The sequence below is a fragment of the Microtus ochrogaster genome, chromosome 7 (genome assembly GCF_000317375.1).
Source record: "Microtus ochrogaster isolate Prairie Vole_2 chromosome 7, MicOch1.0, whole genome shotgun sequence".
NCBI classification, from domain to species: Eukaryota; Metazoa; Chordata; class Mammalia; order Rodentia; family Cricetidae; genus Microtus; species Microtus ochrogaster.
This window is the reverse complement of record NC_022014.1, coordinates 22,581,921-22,600,105: the sequence shown is the minus strand read 5'-3', so window position 1 is coordinate 22,600,105 and position 18,185 is coordinate 22,581,921. Positions and strand designations below refer to the sequence as shown.

The following is an 18,185-nucleotide window of genomic DNA, read 5'->3' as shown; positions in this document are numbered from 1 at the left end:
AGAGAGAGAGAGAGAGAGAGAGAGAGAGAGAGAGAGAGAGAGAGAGAGAGAGCACATAAACACACCTTTTAAGAAACAAAAACAAACCACCCTAAGTACTGGGAAAGGGGGTTTACACCTTTCAGGCACCCTATTGCAAATGGCAATACTTGCAGGGTCCACTAGGTGGGGCCAGTAACGCAACAGAAAAAGCAGAAAAGAAGCTAGCTCCAGGCAGGCAGGGGTTATAGCTGGGCAGGCAGGCAGGAGTAGAGCAGCTTGCAGCTAGAACTGTCCCAGCCATTACCAAATGGCATCAGTGATCTCCCTATCTATCCAATGCAGTGCAAACTGGTACTGAGGGCCCCAAGTACTTCAGATGACTGTTCTCTCTGTAAAATATTAAACATTTCAAAATCTTCCACTCAAGTTATTCCCTTCTGACCACCAAGAACAATGGGAACAAAGTGAAGCTGCTACCCAGAGCAAAGAACACAAGGCAGGGATATGGTCCTGCTATGCATAGAGCATGGGCAGGACTTTTCACCAGGGAATCCGAATACCCATGGATGAATGCTCCTACAAGGTAGTCAAGGGAAGGAGAGGAAGGGAGACAACGGCAGAGACAAGAGGGAGGCCAGGCCCCGCACGGAGGTTACACAGGGCATCATTGTGCACCTGCTTACAGTGGGACTTATGGGCTAAGTCCCTAGGCGAGATCTGAACCCCACTGACATACAACCAGAAGGCAGAGAGATGGGGAGCCAGAGTTCTCTCTCTCTTCTTTCTCCTGGTTGGCCTGAGTCCAAATCGCAGTGTTCTCCTCCATTGGTCCAAACACTGCCTCGACACGGCCAAAATGGCTGTCTCTAATCCACCACCCCTCCTTAGGGCAACAACACCCAAGAATGCTGGCTGTGGGGAGCCTGAGGCTGGTCAACACCCACATCCAGCCCCTCCACCTCTTACCTGCCCCCCACCATCCCTTCCCAAACTTGCACCACCTGGCAGCCGCTGAGATCTGCCTAGGCCTTTGTTGCTATGGCAACAATGTGGCTTCCCCCAAGTGGGATGCTGGTTGCCAAGGCCCTTGTTGCCAAAGGCTATAGCAGCCACCCCAGTGTGTGAAGAGGGGGTGAGAGCCCGCAGAGGGTAGAAAGGAGCAGGGGTTCTTCCAAATGGTAGAGTCCAGGCAGTCTCCAGGTGGGGTGGAGGGGTTAGGCATTAGAGAAGGGAAATGCATTGCATAGCATTGCTAACGCTCCCTGGGGGCTTCAGAGAGGAAAGAGAACCCCACAAATACCTGGACAAGCTGAACCAAGGACCCGTGAAACCGAGCTCCCGCCACCAAAACAAACAGCTATGATTCTTTCCCCCAACTCCAGAAAAAAAAACCCCAGGGAATCTCTCTGCCTGGCTGGCTCACGTATTTCAGATGCGCACACTCATGAGCTGTGCCCAGTGTCAGTCCCTGTCACCAGGAACAGCACTGATTCTAAGTACTACAATCCCCCCCACTCACACATTCCTATCTCCCTGCCCTGTCTAAATGTACTTAATCTTTCTTCCAAAAGGTTTCTGAGAGGGAGCCCCTGCCTCTCCGGGAAGCAGGGAAGATAGGCATCTCAGGCTTATGCTTATCCTTTCCTGTGGAACGGAACAAGGCTGGAGGCTCTCAGCCCTGGGGAACACTACAGAAGCACCGTGTTTTACCCCACCAGTCCCGGCTTTGTGGGGCACTTGTCCCCACAGGCCACTGTGCATTCAGCCAGGTACAGAGAGGAAAGTCTGGTCCTTCCAGGGTCCCCTCCCCATCCTGTTGAGAGACTAAGAGATGCTGAAAGGGGGATGAGGGTGCCCTGGACAGAATCAACAGCTGGCAGAGCGGGGGAACAGGGAAGGGGTAGCAGAAGAGGACCTACATGACAGGGCACCAGGGGTCCAGGCCCACCCTCCCCCAGCCCCACTGCTAACACTGTCCTAAGCAGACCCTGGCCCACTTTTCACACAAGTTGTCTTATCTCCCCACCCCCAGAAGAGGAAACAGGAGTACCTACCCCAGGTGCCAACCCCTCAGGTGGGGTGGGTGAGATGCTGTCCCCACCACCCTGGCTGCGGGCGCTGAGCTGGGGCGACATGGTGGGTGATTCGTCGATGTATGGCATGGTCTCCGAGCCCTCGGGGGGCCCCTTCTGCTCCTCATGCCCCTCTGCGTCGTAGTCCTCGGCACCGTAGCTGAAGTCTGAGACAAGGAACAAGAAAGGCCACTGAGAGTCTTCCACCAAGGCTGCCAAGGACTGGTAGCGCAGTGGGCGCCGGCGCCGGCCCCCAGCTGCCATGGTCCCTGCTGCACCATGCACCCTGGGCCAGGGCAGGGGCTGCAAGGCCAGGCCTGGGGAGGAGGGTGGGAGCTCCAGCAGGCACAGGCTCTGCTGAGTCCGTCAGAGGCTGCTGGGAGTCAGGGAGGAGCGGAGCTGCTGTTGCCACCCGCCTAATAGCATGTCAGCTGCGTATGTGGATCTGTGTTTCCCTTGCCTCCTGCCTAATTCCACGTCTAAAAATTAACAGTGGGAGAAGGAGGCAGGACGCTTCCAACTTCTCTCTGAGTCACCATTTTGCTTTTTATAGGGAATAAGGAGGTGGGGGCGGGCCAAGCGATGTCACTTCCTCGATCCCTCCTCCTTGGGTACCATTGTGCACTGAGCTCAATCCCTAGGGGGTGAGCAGGGCAGGTTTGGGGGTAGGAAGGACCCAGAAAGTGTGCCCTAGGAGGCCCTCAGTCCTTTGAATGAGACCCTGCAAGCAGGACAGAGGCCAAGGAAGGCAGGCGTGGGAGAGAGGGCTGTGCCCAGGCCTGGCAGGGACTGGGTGAGCAGCAGTCTCCTCAAAAGCCAGCACTTAAGTCTACAATTCCAACGCAGTTTCCTTCAGAGCAGGAGGGAGGGAAAGGGACAGAAAGTAAAGCTGTATTAACCCCTCCCAGTGCCACACAAGCTCCAGCGCCCACACAGATGCCCTCCTGGGGGCAGTAAGTTAGGCCACCAGGGTTTGCACAAAAGCTACAGGATGACCTCACTAAGACCCTTGCACCATTCCCAGGCAGTGAATGGCCAGTGAATTGGGTGTTGCTGTTCCTAACATCCCAGTCCACTATCGGGATATCTGGGAGTACAGTGGGGTCGCTGTGAGCAAGATGCAAGGTCTCCTCCAACCTGACGGAGTCCTAAGTGAGGAGGGGCCAGAAGGAGCTGGCACCATGTCTCACAGAGGAACGCAAACAGGGAGCCTTGGAGTCACTGCTGGCAGCCAGTGCCCTGCACCCTGGACCTGCTGAAAACACAGGAATTTGTCATATGGTTCCTAAACCTTGGCAGAGACCTGGGTTTTGGGACTGTGGCCAGTATGTCAGAGGAGACTGGCTGGGTCTGGCCCATTATCTGCTCAGACATCACTTCCTCCAGGATGTTCTCCCTGGGAACCCAGTTTACCAATAACACCTGGCCTCCCGGAAGCCTCAGGGGCAAGAACTGAGTGTTTCAGCTGTGGCCAAGTGCCCAGCACCCACAAATGACACATAACAAACTCTTGGAAAGCAGGAGTAGCCAAGTGAATAAGAAGGATGCACCATCCACCTCAAACCCGAGGTCTAAGCCAGGAAGGCCCCAGTGAGTCAAGCTCTCTGTGGGGGCTCTGGCTCCTCCTCCTCTGTCATAACACACCAGCCCACAGGCAGCCAGCAGCCTGAGAATGGTGTCACCAGGTCAATGGAGCGCCAGGCAGGCCACGGCTACACTCGGTCCAATCTGGCTGTTGGCAGTCGATAGCTTCCCCTGGGCTCTCTGCACCTGCTTCTGCCGACTTCCTACCCCAGGGCTTAGCAGATGCCCATTAAGCTGTCTGGGGACATAGGCTGTATCTCCTCAGGACAGGCGTGTACATGAAAACCCACAGTCCTCTTTACTCCTACAGGAGCTCTGGATCTCCTTGGTCATGCTGAAGCTAAGAGTGTGCGCAAATGAACTCTGGTAAACCTGGTCTAGCCAACAGCTGGTCTGACCCGATTGGGCAGCAGGGGAATGAAGGTATTACCTAAAATCAGAGTTCACATATAGGCCAAAAGAGAATATGTCCTGGTTCACTTCCAATGCAATACCTGGCATCCCCCAGGTCTCTGGCAGCCATTCCTCTGTGTGCACAATCAGACCTGGCCAAATCCTGGTCAATCTAACCACCTCTTCAAGGCAGTACTCACAGAAGAGGCCACTGGGCCTCAGACATCCGCCTAAGATCAAGGTAAGGATCTGACCCTGGGTCCTTATGAGTCTTCAAGGGCTATCCTGTCCTGTTTGAAGTTCACTCCAAAGAAATCCCAGCACCCTGCCTTTGGCCCTTCTCATGGTTGACCAATGAGAGGAGCACAGGGTACAGATACGGGGACTGGCCCAATGTCCTCTACAAGCATTTCTAGGTCATCCCTTTCTGGTTCGTGCCTTTCATAAAATTCTGGGAGTGTGGGACACTTCTATTAGGAAAAGGATACATCGAAGGATGAAGAGATCAACTCTGTAGGGGAGTAGAGGGCTGAAAAAGAAACCCACCAGGCACAGACGAGCTTCGGTCTCTGAAGGCCACAGGGGAGAACACTAAGTGGCCGTGGCCTGGCCACTAAAAAGAAAGTGAGACAATGCAGTTGCTGACAGTCAGCTCCATTTCCCCTCTGCTCAGTGGCTAGTACAGGGACCCCATTTCTTAGTAGCATGTAATTAAGTCCTCAGTAATGAACAAGAGGAATAGCTGAGCATAAGAGCCTAGACCTGGAACCCTAGCACTTGGGAGGTCAAGGCAGGAGGGTCATTAGGAGTTCAAGACCAGCCTGGAATACATAGCAAGACCCTGTCTAAAGGTAGGGGTGTTAGGTGGACGTTAGAGACTTTGAAGATGGCTGCTTTTGGTTAAGGAGGCTGGAGAGATGGCTCAGTTGGTAAAATGCCTGCCATCCAAGCCAGGGATGGTGGCACATGCCTACAACCTCAGCACTGGTACATGGTGTGCATGAAGACAGGAGATTAAGAATGTGTGTGTGTGTGTGTGTGTGTGTGTGTGTGTGTGTACGTACACACACACACCTTCTCTTCTGGAAGACCAAGTTCAGTGTCTAGCATTCATGTCAGGCAGCTTACAACCAACTCCAGGGGATCTAATGCCATTTTCTGGCATACCCATGCACTCATGTGCATACATGTGCGTGCACACACACACACACAAATTTTAAAAAATTAAAAGTGGAGAGTGTCAACGCAAAAGCATTTGAACTTGGCTTTTGGCACACATGTACACATACACACACACTCACAAAACAAGTATACAACACACCACATACATATAATTTAATAATAATAATGGTAAGAAGTACACTGCCCCCTGCCCTCACTGTTCTTCCTTTTGTTGCCAGTTTGCAGGGCTGGAACTGCAGCAGCCATGCTAAACCATGAGATGACTTTGAAGATGAAGAAAGAATTGAAGATTGGGCAGAACAGAAGACTAGAAGTCTGAGTCACTGATGAGATAATGAAGCCACCTTTTGACTCTGGGATGATCTGCCCTTAGACTTCTTTTTTATAAAATGAGAATCAAGAAATGAGGGGGCTTGGGAGCAGGGAGAGAAAGAGAAGTCTATGTTATCTGAACCACTACTATCTTTAGTTTTCTCCTACCACCTTCACTGTTCTTGATCTCCTTGGTGAAGTCTTTCACCAACCATCTCTTAAAAACTGCTGTTCCGTATAGACTCTTAAAATAGACTACCACCAGGGAACAGAAAGGAACTGTATTAGTGATTTCTGAACATACTATGCTAAGTGAATGACGCTAAGTACAAGTGCACAGCTTGAATGTTTCGGCATGCATAATGTTTCAGCACAGACAAAGCTGACCAATGCTTGGAAATACTAACCATAAAAACACTGGTGGCCTCTGGGCATGGGGTGTGGACAGGAGCTAATGACAGTAGGCACAAAGGTACTTCTGGGCCAATGGAACCATCCCCTACCTTGGCAGGGATCTGAGGTACAAAGACAGATGCAATCACCAGAATTTACCAAATCTTAGTACAGTTAATATTTATGCAGTTCACTAAATACTGAACACTCGTTGATGATACGCCAGGCTGAAGGAGTCATCTGCAATTCTGAAATACATAAAACATAAGAGGGAACGGGACAGGAGATGGATCGATGTGAAAGGGGGCAGCCATGAGTAAGCACAGACTCTAGCTAACAGTAAGTGGGCTGTTCAGCGTGCGACGCCCTCAACCTTTCTCCATGTCTGATAGTTCTCATAATAAAATGACGGGACAGGGGCCAGTGCTCTCCAGATCATTGCCACCCTTTCCTCTGTGTCCTCTCCCATTTTTTTAACTCCCCGCTGAGAGGTCTGGACTGCAAATCCATCTCTGATTACTCCCTGGACACCTATCTTCCAGTCACCAACTTTAACCTGAGATTAGTTCAGCAGATGATGGAAGACCTCCAAGTCTCTCCAGAACCTCCCCTTCCCAGTCTGCATGGATCTCCTCAAATCCCCACTCTTGCCAATAATTTTCTCCCCACGGCAGCCAAGCTAAAACCCAATCACACCTCACATTTCTCTGCCAAGTCTAACGGCTCAAACAGCCTAACTTGCCAGCTGAAGACTCCTCGTGGTACACATCTGCCTCCCCTTTACATGGTCATCTCCTGCCCTGTAGTATAGGATCATTTCCAGTTCCTACAACTGTCTGAATATAGCCGGAGAGTCTAGTCTTAAGCCCTGGCACCTGTAAATACGACCTTAATTGAAAGAAAAGATACTTGAAGATGTTGAAGATCGCAAAACAAAATCATCTTGGATGAACCCTATGGGAACTAAATCCCCTGAAGTCCTTAGGAGACAGAAGGGGAGAACACAGACAGAACAGACCCTTGAAGACAGGGAGGGAACACGTACAGCCAGCAATAGCTGAGAAGAGCATGCAGGAATTCGACCCCTGAAGCCTGGAAAAAAGGGCTTCCCAACAGGCCCTGATCTGGGGCCTATCTATAATGCTCACAATGAAGATAACTTTCTGTGGCTTAAAGCCACCAGTATTTGTGATAATGTGTACAGCGAGGAAAGCATTCCATGAATCCTCATCCCTGTACCACCCCTAGACCACTGCACCTGTTGCTATGACTCCTAAAACCCTGTCCTCGGCTCTTTGTCCATCAAGGAGACCTCGTTAGCCCTCAAAGTCAGCTCCTATGAACTTCCCTGTGTTTCCAGGTAGATAAAGCACTTTTACAAACGGATGAGAAAAGGATAATTACATCATATTATAATGAGCTAGGGAAAGGAGAAGAAAACTTAAAATAGAACAGCAAACGGCCAGAGGTACTCTTTTTAAAGGTTAACCTCACTGCAATAAAAGAAAATGCAACCTACTTTCCCTTCCGCCTTGGTGTAATTTTCCTATCAAATTAACAAGAACTTAAAAATAATGATAGGCTTCTTGTCTAGAATGTGTGAAGCCCTGAGGGTGAAGGCCAGCACCACAAAAGAATAGTATTAATTAATAAAGCCCAGAGCTGTAAAGGGACACACTCGCAGAGATCCTGAAGGTGTGTTTAACTGCTCCAACTACCCAGCATAATTCAAAACTGTGCCCTAAGATAAGAATATATAAGTAATTATAAATACTCATAAAATATACTTGCATGGGGCTGTGGAGAGTTGGCTAAGTGGTTAAGAGTGCTGACTGCTCTTCCAGAGGGCCTAGGCTCGAGTCCCAGTACCCACATGGTAACTCACAACCAGTCCAGGCCCAGGGATCTGACATCCTCTTCTGGTCTCTGTGGGCACCAGGCATGCAGGCAAAACACTCACACAAAAACAAGTGTGGTGGCACAGAAACAAGTGATCTCTGTTGTGTTTGAGGCCAGCCTGGTCTACATAGTGGGTTCTGGGACAGCCAGAGCAAATAATGAGGCCCTGTCTCAAAAAGCAACATAAATATAAAAACCCCAAAACAACCAAAAAACACACTCAGACTATTAAAATTTTTAAAAAATTTTGGATAGACTTACAAGACTGTTTATGATTGCAAAATTATATTTAAAACAATCTGAGTGATTAAGTATAGGGAACTGGCTAAATAAATTATGATATGTCTTCAAGACAGACTAATGTACAACCACTTAACATTACGTGGGTGACATAAGTCATCATGTAAGTGAAAAGAGTAACAGAAGCATGGTAGCATGTCTGCTGTGTACACAAAGCTGGGGAGACTACATATAACATGATTATAGAAACTGGACACAATGACTCACATCTATAATACTAGCACTTTGGAGGCTGGGGCAGCAGAATCATGAGTTCAAGATCAGCCTGGACTAAACAGCAAGACCTTGTGCTCCTCCCTGCCCATTCAAAGAACCAAAAAAAAAAAAAAAGCAAATTATAAGGAAAAAACCATTATTGAGCATTCATGTTCTGGAAACCTGGAAGGAATTAATTTGTGGTCCCGCTGCTCCCAGGACACTAACAAACACTGTTAGCTTTCTACCATCTCTTCTTCCCTGCTTGGTTTATATGAAACAGAAATGGACCTTATTCTCAGAAAGATGTCTACTACAAGAAGAAGCAATCACTATCTGGCCCATGAGAATCTGAAAGACCTTTGGTTTGATTATTTGCCTTGAACTTGGATGCGATGATTATGTTGACAGGAGCCGGGATAGCCATACTGCTGCCATGGGAGAAAAGAGATGACTCTGTGAGCTGTGAGCTACCGAGCCAATGACAATCAGCAGGTCCACCTCATTTCTTGCTAAGCAGGAAATGAAAGCCCTAGAATATCAGATTTTCTGTCACATAAAATGAACACATTTCTAAGTGACACCCTCCCTCCCAGTAAAGGAAGACAATGAAATTCCCAGGCACAGTAAAGCAGAGAAGAGGGGTGAGAGGATCAAGTACTTGAGGGATTATCACTTCCAGAGAGCAAGGGATGGAGAGGACAGACTCAGATCCCATCCATTCTCTGTCACTTCTCAAACCTCTCTGTGCCTAGCACCAGGTAGCCACTTCTCAACAATACTGGCTGAGTGACTAGAAAGAGGGACAGTAAGGGGATTCAGCTGGATGGTATGTGCACAGCACCTAGCACATAGCAAGCACCCAATAAATCTTAGCTGCTACTGTTAATATTATTAATTGACTCTTGAACAATGTGTGGTTGCTTGTCAGGTGGGTGGGGGCCGGGAGCAGAGCTCTAGGCAAGGAGGAGGCTTGGCAGCAGCACAAGTAGGAAACAGCAGGGCCCCTTAAGAGGAGTATAAATAGCCACCATGGCTGGAACACTGAGTGAGCAAGGGAGTGAGGGGAATAGCACGACAGAAGGGGGCACAGACTACATCCTGAGTCAGGCTGGAGGTGGGGCAGGACTGGGGGCTCTGCTGAGGTCCCACTAGCCCAGGGACCCCAGCCGTGGTTTCACAGAACATAGCTACCTCTCAGACACACGCTCCCGTGTGGAGTCACTATGCAGGCAGAATCCTGTACCACTCAGAGAAGACATCACCTACGAATGTGAGCTACTCTATTTCCAGCCTGTAACGAAACCAGTATACTTGAGAGATGCCAGATGACAGGCGCTCAAACACTAATTCATGCAGTGAAGAGAACTGGCCAGTGAGAGGTAAGTTCACCCAAGTCGCTAGACTTCATTCCTCCTACCTCGAGTGCCCACTGGGGGAGATCACTGTACAATTTTGTTTTGAGGCTGTCCTGAACCAAGGACCAAAAGGCATAGCTAGACATAAACACTTGGGGCTTCAAGTTTCACACTGAAAAAAAGGTGTAGGGTCCTCTCTTCCTCTTCTGGGGACCTAAGAACTTACAGGTACAGGGTAAAATTCCAGGTGCAGAGTGGCCCTGATATCCCAACAGGGGTGACATCAAGGCTAACTAAGTAATAATAAAAGCTATACATTTATTTTCTACCTGGGAACCAATAGGGAGCAAATGGGCAGGAAGTAGCATGAAGGAAAGCCCAAGCCTATAACCATCGGTCCTACCAGAGCAACAGCAAAAGAGTGGTCCTACCCCAGGAGCTCCTGCGACCTTACACACTGTGGTTCACACCGTGCATGCAGCACTGAACCTTCCAGAGAGCTGTCCTGCCCCAGGAGCTCCTGCAACCAAAGCTTACACACTGTGGTTCACACCGTGCAGCACTGAACCTGCCACTTCATTTCATCCGCAAAGGTCCACCTGACAGACACCATGAGGAACAGAAACAGCCTGACAGGAGAGTACATAGCAAAGGATCCTGTGGCACAGAATTTAAGAACAAAAGAAACACAGGGCTGGAGGCAGGCAGTGTGCTGACTGGGAGAGGCCCAAAGGAACTTTCATGGGTGATGGGAACTTTCCTTATCTTGATCCGCATGTGGTTTATATTGATGTGGGAGTGTCATATATCCGTTGCTTTCATTGGTTAATTAATAAAGAAACTGCTTGGCCTGATAGGTTAGAACATAGGTAAGTGGAGTAAACAGAACAGAATGCTGGGAGGAAGAGGAAGTGAGCTCAGATGCCATAGCTCTGCTCTCTGAGGCAGATGCGATGAAGCTCCGACCCAAGATGGACGTAGGCTAGAATCAGCTAGATGATGCTCAGTGGCTATTCCCTGGCTCTCTGCAATGACAGCAGTGGGATGATACATCAGATATGGATCTGACATTAAACCTACAAAGACAGGATCCTAGTCCCTTATTGCATTAAATATGACAGCTGCAACAACTGGTCTTGGGGTCAGAAACCAAGATGGAGAGTAGGCTGAAACTAAGCTATATCAGAGCGCAGGACCATCTTCACTGCTGACCCATGCCCTGGGGAGGAATAACGTGAGAACCCAAGAAGGAACAGGCAACAACTCTCACCTACCATCCAGAGGGGAGGGCCTTAGATCAAAGCATGGTCAGCAGCATTCAGGGTAGTGGACCACTCTCCTTCCATTTGGTTTCCACGAATTGTTCCAGGTGTTTAGTCCTCCTGGCCCAACACTTATCTCAGCATAGGAGCTGAGGGCTCCTGCCTCCCTGGCCCAGGACTTGAGAACTTGGAAACTTAAGACTTCTTCCCAACGCGTTGCACCCTCACCCAGACTCTTACTCAGAAACACCTTCTAATGCTGACAACGCTCAGATATATATTCAGCCCACGTCTCCTCCTTTACACAGAGTTCAATGTTCAAGTTCAATGTCTAAGAGACATCCCAATGTAAGACATCTAACCAAAGTGCTACGCAGCTGCTGTATCACAGCTTCCCTGACTCAGCTACAGGTATCATCCCCCTGCCACTCACACACCCACATCCACTCCAGCAGAAATTCCTGTCGGCTCTCCCTGAGGAAGAGTTCACCTCTCAGCACTACTTCCATCTGGCCTGAGTAGCACATGTTCTCAGAGACACCCCTTCTGGGTGGGTCTCTTTGCTCTTGCCCTTCCCCCTACAGTGTATCCCACCTCTGCGTTCTTTTATGTTTAGTGCTGAGGATTAAACCCAGGGCCTTATGCATGCTAGTTAGGCACTCCTCCTACCCAAGAGCCACAAAATGGTCCATCTCCACCTGGTCCCAGCAAAGTGTTCTTGTTTTATGTTGTGACAGGGTCTCACCTCACATCCAAGGCTGGCCTAGACTCTCAGCAAGCTACCCTGTCTCAGCCTTCTAAATGTCAGAATTACAGGTGTGAGCCACCACACCCTGTATATTGTCAATTTTCCAAACTGGACTTCTGGTGGCACCTCAGACCTTTATTTATCTCATGGCCAACTCTCCACTTCCTACAAACCTTCGTTGGGCAGCTCCACCGTGAAATCACAAGCAGTAACCATCTCCACGTGGCAGATGGCTCTTACTCCATCTCCTCACATATGAGATCATTTATTCTGAGGTTCAAACAATCCTTGTCTCCTCATGATGAGGAGGTAAATTCTAGAAGGACATGGATTCTTACACATTTTATGCCCTGTTGCATCTCCAGTGTTTATAACAATATTACAACATTGATCCCATGAATGAATGAATGAATGAATGAATGATTAAAAAGAGTGCAAACCCTCATGTAAGTAAGCACTGTATGGTGAAAGATCTGACCTTCCTGTCACCTCTAGTCTATTCAGATATAGGAGACAATGATAGCACCTAGGACATCTTTGGCAACCGGTGCACAGCAGCCCACAGGTCAGGGAAAGAGGGCAGAAAGAAGCTAGAATGAGGCTAGACTCTACAAACCATTCTAGATGAAGGAAAGAGTGAGCTGGGCAGTGGTGGCGCACGCCTTTAATCCCAGCACTTGGGAGGCAGAGGTAGGTGGATCTCTGTGAGTTCGAGACCAGCCTGGTCTACAGAATTCCAGGACAGTCATAGCTATTACACAGAGAAGTTCTGTCTAGAAAAACAAAACAAAATGAATAATAGAGCAAGCAAAGCAAAGAAGGCACCCAAGTCCAAGAAGGGGTTGCTGAGGACTGAAAAGGATGATGAATGGCTGTCCTGGGAGCCTATGAAGTTAAAATCTAGAGAGCAAGAGCTGTACAGGTCTAGAAGAGAATTAAGATGGCTGGGTGCCCTAGTTTGGGAACATGGGAACCCCAGGCATTCTGGAACAGCACATGGGGGGGGGGGGCAAAGGCCAAATTCAATAGCAAGGGGAACGAGGAGAGAGACAGTGAAAGAGAGTTACTCTTCCACGCAAAGGCCAGGAGAGTCTGAGCTGAGCAGGTGAACTAATGCAGAGCCAGAGGCTATGCCGCTGCCCACTCCAGGGGAGCAGGGCACAGAGAACAGTCTTGTTAGGCAGGGGCTGCCAGAAGTGCTAGATAATTCCTCCTGTCGAGTGAGCAGCCATTTCCCAGTCCCCAAACTAAACAGCAGAACAGAGGTCTAGGATGTTAGAGTCAGAGGTTAAGTCTGGGCTGGTCACTATAGTTCTGAGCTCAGGACGCCTCGAGGTGGCAGAGTTTCAGGGTACTGTCAGGAAGGAGGCTATGGCAGAATCTACAGCCTCTGAGCACTGAGTGGCCCACCAGCCCCTGCATCATACTGCTCCAAATGGACACTGTGTTCTGGGTGTCTGCATTCTCCTACTAACACAGGGCTCGCTTCTGAGCCCCAGAAATGCTTGGACTTCTGTCCATGGCCTCCCGGGGGCAGGAGTAGCCTCATGGGTAACCAGAGTTCCTTCCTACCATCTGCTCTGATAGAACAGTCTCTACAGAACCCCCAAGTCCATCAAATGCAAACCCAGTTTCAGTCTCCTGTCCCCCTCTGCTACAGGCTTGTCCTTGGCTCCCAAGGCACACAAACAATCCAGTGTCTTCTTGCCTATGCCAAAGCTGAGGTGCCACGAAGCTGGGAGCCTGGATTTAAACACCAGATGTAGATTACCAGCTGGTTGGCTTTGGGTTTCTTTGAGTCACAGCCTCTCTGAGCTTCAGTGTTTCTCTGTGAGATAAGGACAATGCCCACACAACAGAGTGGCTGACAGAATGACATTCAAGAACTTGGTGTGGTAAATAGAAAATGGCGAAGGTGACAGCCAGGGAACACAGAAGAGTGGGGGGCTGGCACCTACAGAGCCCAAGGGACCTGCGCCGAACAGGTGATAACACTTGGAGCCCTTGGCCATGGCCTAACATCAGGATGAGGTATTCTCCTGGCCCAGGCCTCCTCCTCTCAGCGCCTGATGTCCCATAAATGATGGCAGGGAGGCTGGGACAACGCAGTGGTCAAGGGCACAGGCTATGGAATCAGACACCATTTCTACTCTCAATCTTCTTACCAGCCATGAGACTTTGGACATGCTACTTAACCATGCAGAGCCTCAGTTTTCCCATCTGTAAAATAGATGATTAATAATATCTGTACTCACTTCATGAGCCTCACTTTGCTTTTCTCTTCCTCCCCTCCTTTGAGATAGGGTCTTGCATAACCTCCTTTTATGTAGCTGAGGATGATTTGAAGCCTCTCTGGTCCTTCTGTCTCCACTTCCTGAGTTTTGGAATTATAGGTGTTGGGGGCTGAGTCCAGGGGATGCTCTCTACAAATTGAATATTCAATTTTTATGTACATGTATTTTGCTTACATCATGTATGTATGTGCACTATGTGCATGCCTGGCACCCGTGGAGGTCAGGAAAGGATGTCAGATCCTCTAAAACTGGAGTTTCAGGCATTTGTAAGCCACTATGTGGGTGCTGGGAACCAAACCCAGGTCCTCTGCAAGAGCAACAGTGTTCTTAATCACTGAGTCACCTCTCCAGCACCCTTAAGTTTTTCTTTTCAAGGGCACTTTAATCAACTTGTGTGGGTTTTTTAATTTTTAAAATACATTCCTAGTTACTTTTTTCTTTTGAGATTGGGTCTCATTCAGCCCAGGCTGTCCATGAACTTGCTATTTGGCCAAGATGGGCTTTCAACTCCTGATCCTGCTGCCTCCACATTCCCAAGTGCCGGGAAACTAGGTATACACCTCTAAATCCAATGCTCATCAAATTTTCATGGACTTGTAATGGGAAAAATATATACAATGCCCAGGGCAAGCACTAAATAAACAACAGCTATTATCAGTACAACCCTGACTGCATCCCAGTGATAAGTGCCCTCAAGGATCTCCTGGTTCTTAAACTACAAAAACCAGGGCTTTGGAGAAACTGACAGCTGAGAAGGTCACAGCAGACTTCCATCAGTTGCAAATGATCTCTCTCCTCAGCGTAAGTAGCCTCAGCTTGGAAGAAGGCATCAAGGACCACTGTGGTTCATATGCTGAGTTTTTAAGACATAAGTTCCTAACTTCACATGTGCTGGAAGTTCCTGATAACTAGCTTCCATCCCAGAGACTCAAGCTGAATCCATGTGGGTAGGTGGAGCACCAGGGCTGTTAATACTGCCAGACCCTGGGCAATTCTACTTCTCCAGCTTAAGTTAAGAATTCCGCAAGCCCAATGGAGCTCAGATTTTGAAGCAACCCTCGGATGCCTTCCGCAGCACTGTCAGCTCAGCACACTATCAACTCCCTAAGCACGGGGAAGGCTGGTGGTAAGAAGCAGGGCTTACACAGGTCTTAAGGGATTCAGGGTTTGCCTGGGGATAGAGAAGGAGGCAGTGGACAAGCAGAGTTTTGCTTTGACCTGATCGTATACTGTGACCAGGCATGAAGGGTAGCCCATGGCTCCTTCACCCAGGTCCCTTGAGTCAGCACGCAGCAACTAACTGGAGGACAGAAGGGCACCCGTTTTCATCTAAGCACTAAATCAGCACAGGGGCAGCTGGTCACCTGGCCAAAGACACGTGGCAGCTTACAGACAGATGTGTGGCTAATGTCACTGGAGTTCTCCTTTCTGTCTCTGCCCCCACTGCTGGGAACAGACTCCAGGCCCTCTGTGGGAGTGCAGAAGGACCTCTCTGGTTGCCATGGAGATGGTGATCTGATCATCCACCTCCAGGATTCCTCTGGGAAGGGAAGGCAGAGACCGTGGCTGCTTGGAGAAAGCCAAGTCTCCAAAGTCAGAGACAAAAAGGAATCTCGGGTCTTGGACATGGGGAAGGAGGTATGCCAACTGGCTCTGGGTAGAAGAGGGAACATCTTCACCAGTTTCCAGGCTCTGAGAGGGGACAGAAACGCTGACTGGAATCTGCACCCTGTTAGTGTACACAGCAAGCCTACAGCCAGGAGCTCATCTGATCCTTGCTAGCCAGGCAGGCTGTCAGAGTACTGTCACTCTGCTTTATCTACCCCTTTGTACATAACCAGGATGTAAACTGAGGCAGCCGTCAACCAAGGCCATTGGGTAAGAAACAACCGAGCTGCAACTTAAAGCCTGCTCTTCGAACTAAGTCTGATTTTTCTTTATGCTCTGACATAATCCCCTTCTCAGGCAAACTAAAATTCCCAACTTCTCTGAAATACATCTGTGTCATGTGCACACAGACACACAGGCAGGTACCCAAGCATGTGTACCTCTACCTTATTCCCTGGAAGCAGGGTCTTTCGCTGAGCTCACATTTTCCAGTTAGACTGGCCAGCAGGTCTTTGTGATTCTCCTGTCTCTAATCCCCACACCCCAATGGCTGCCACGCTAGGGTCACAGGTGTGTGCAGCAACTCCTGGCTATTCACATGGGTACCAGGGATCAAACTCAGGTCCTCATGCTTGTGCAGCAAGTGCTCTAACCCCATCGAACCATCCCACCAGTTCCTAGATCTCTTTTGTAGAAGCGGAGTTTCATTATATAGCCCAGACTGGCCTTGATAATATGATCCCCTGCTTCTGCCTGCTGAGTGCTAGGATTATAGGCACAGAACATCACACCTAGCCAAAAAAAAAAAAAAACCAATTACCCTTTAGGAAAGGTAGTTACATGTGTACTGAGCAGATAGGACAGACACTACCAAACATATGTCCTTCCTTGCATATTGGAAGGGAAGCTTACAGCATGTGTGAACAATCCTGCCAATCAGCAAACACCTCATAAGACATCACATGCTAGATGCAGGGGTAGGAGCTGACCCCAGCTCCATTACTGCAGCCTGGTCAATGAGACCCAGACCATGACAGGGATCTGACAAACCTGGTCCAGGTCCTAGTTCTGCACGTTTTCTGTAAATTCCTCTCTCTCTTGGCATCTCCAATTCCTCATCTGTACCTGGGATGTTTACTATATCCGGGAGAACAATGAGAGACACTCAACGAGGAGGACATTTCGCAGACAATAAATCATTTGGTCAATCAGACCAAAATAACAGTGATAAATCTATCTGTATGTACAGTGTTGTTTGTCGGCTGCCGCTGGCATGTTCTGTTTTCTCCACTAGGTGGCAGGAGACTAGAAGGCAAAAACAGCCTTGGTTTGTAAACCCGGTTACTCTGGCACTGGGGGCAGGATTCACTTAGCACATGCTCAGAAGCTGCTGTCTGTCTGTCACAACTCCCTAAAAAGCTTCCTAAGCTCTCCTCAGGTCAACCGATTTGATTATTTAAGGGGTAGGAGTAGAAGGTTGCTCTGACAAACCTTTAGGAATTCTAACCCATTAGAGTTAACAGTCCCTTCTGAACCTTTCTCAGTAAGAAGAAACAAGTAGGAAACATGGACCGGTTTGATTTCTCTTCTGACCTTGTCTTCAGTGGAAAATGTTCAGCTACAAAGCCACAAAGGGGCGAGCAGCCAGGAGGCATAATGGGGGAGTCAAGAGACCACTGTGACGATGATCTTCAAATCCAAAGGCTCTTTATCACCTGCCTGCAATGTACTCCCTCAAAGCCCCTTGCCCATTAAATGGTTTCATAAGTCCTTAGGGTATTCATGAAAAATTAAATGATTCTCAATCTGGTGCTGAGAAGCAGTAAGGGGCAGTTCAGGGAAGTCACCTGAGGGTGAGAAGAGTCAGTAAGAGCCCGAGAGCGGGAGTCACCAGGACAGAGTCCCCAAAGGCACAGGGCTCCACACGTCCACACTGCCCTACAGAGGTCAACAAAGGCATCCCCAACTTGTTTACTCCTGCACACCCTCACACACAAAGTCACTGTGCCCAATGTGTCTAGGAGGCCACTCTATGGCATTCAGTCCAGCTGCTGGCTCCCCACCCAGACCTTAAAGGGAACTCTACCATTGAAGCAGAGGCTCCGGCTCAGTGGTGGGACATTTGCCTAGGATAGCAAGAACCTGGACTCAGTTCCCAGCCTTTAAAGAAATTCTTTTTCTACTGAATAGAACTTCAAATTTCACTGCATGTCCCCCCCCCCCCCGCCGGCTCCAGAATGACAGTGATTTTGCTGCTTCAGAGAGACAAGAAGATTCACTCAGATTGACAGCAGCATTACCTTCTGGGGATGTGGAGGCAAAGATAGGTGAGGTCTGAGCCCAGACAAAGCAAAGCCCAGGTCCTTACACATGTGCGGCGGCGCACACACAGGCATACCCACCCACTTCCTGTGGCCCCATCACCTCTAATCAGGCCCTGCACAGGTGGCAAGCACAGAAGCAGGTGGCCTTGGCTGAGTCTGTGGCCTGAAGCTATGGCTTCCTCAACAATGAAATGGAACAAGTTCTTTGTGAGGATTCCAGGGGACAATGACAGTAAAAAGCTCAGCCCAACGACACAGAAACCCACCTGCCAGGATCAC

The 18,185-nt window shown here is 49.2% G+C and overlaps 1 protein-coding gene across 3 annotated transcripts in view; it reads right to left on the bottom strand.

Annotated features, from left to right (window-relative positions):
* Positions 1–18,185, bottom strand: part of Abr (ABR, RhoGEF and GTPase activating protein) — a 210,493-nt gene that overhangs the window by 93,208 nt on the left and 99,100 nt on the right. For all 3 annotated transcript variants that reach the window (XM_013347239.2, XM_013347242.2, XM_013347240.2), the window contains exon 2: positions 2,037–2,221. In XM_013347239.2, the coding sequence (XP_013202693.2) occupies positions 2,037–2,221 (185 nt within the window). The remainder of the gene's footprint in view (positions 1–2,036; positions 2,222–18,185) is intronic.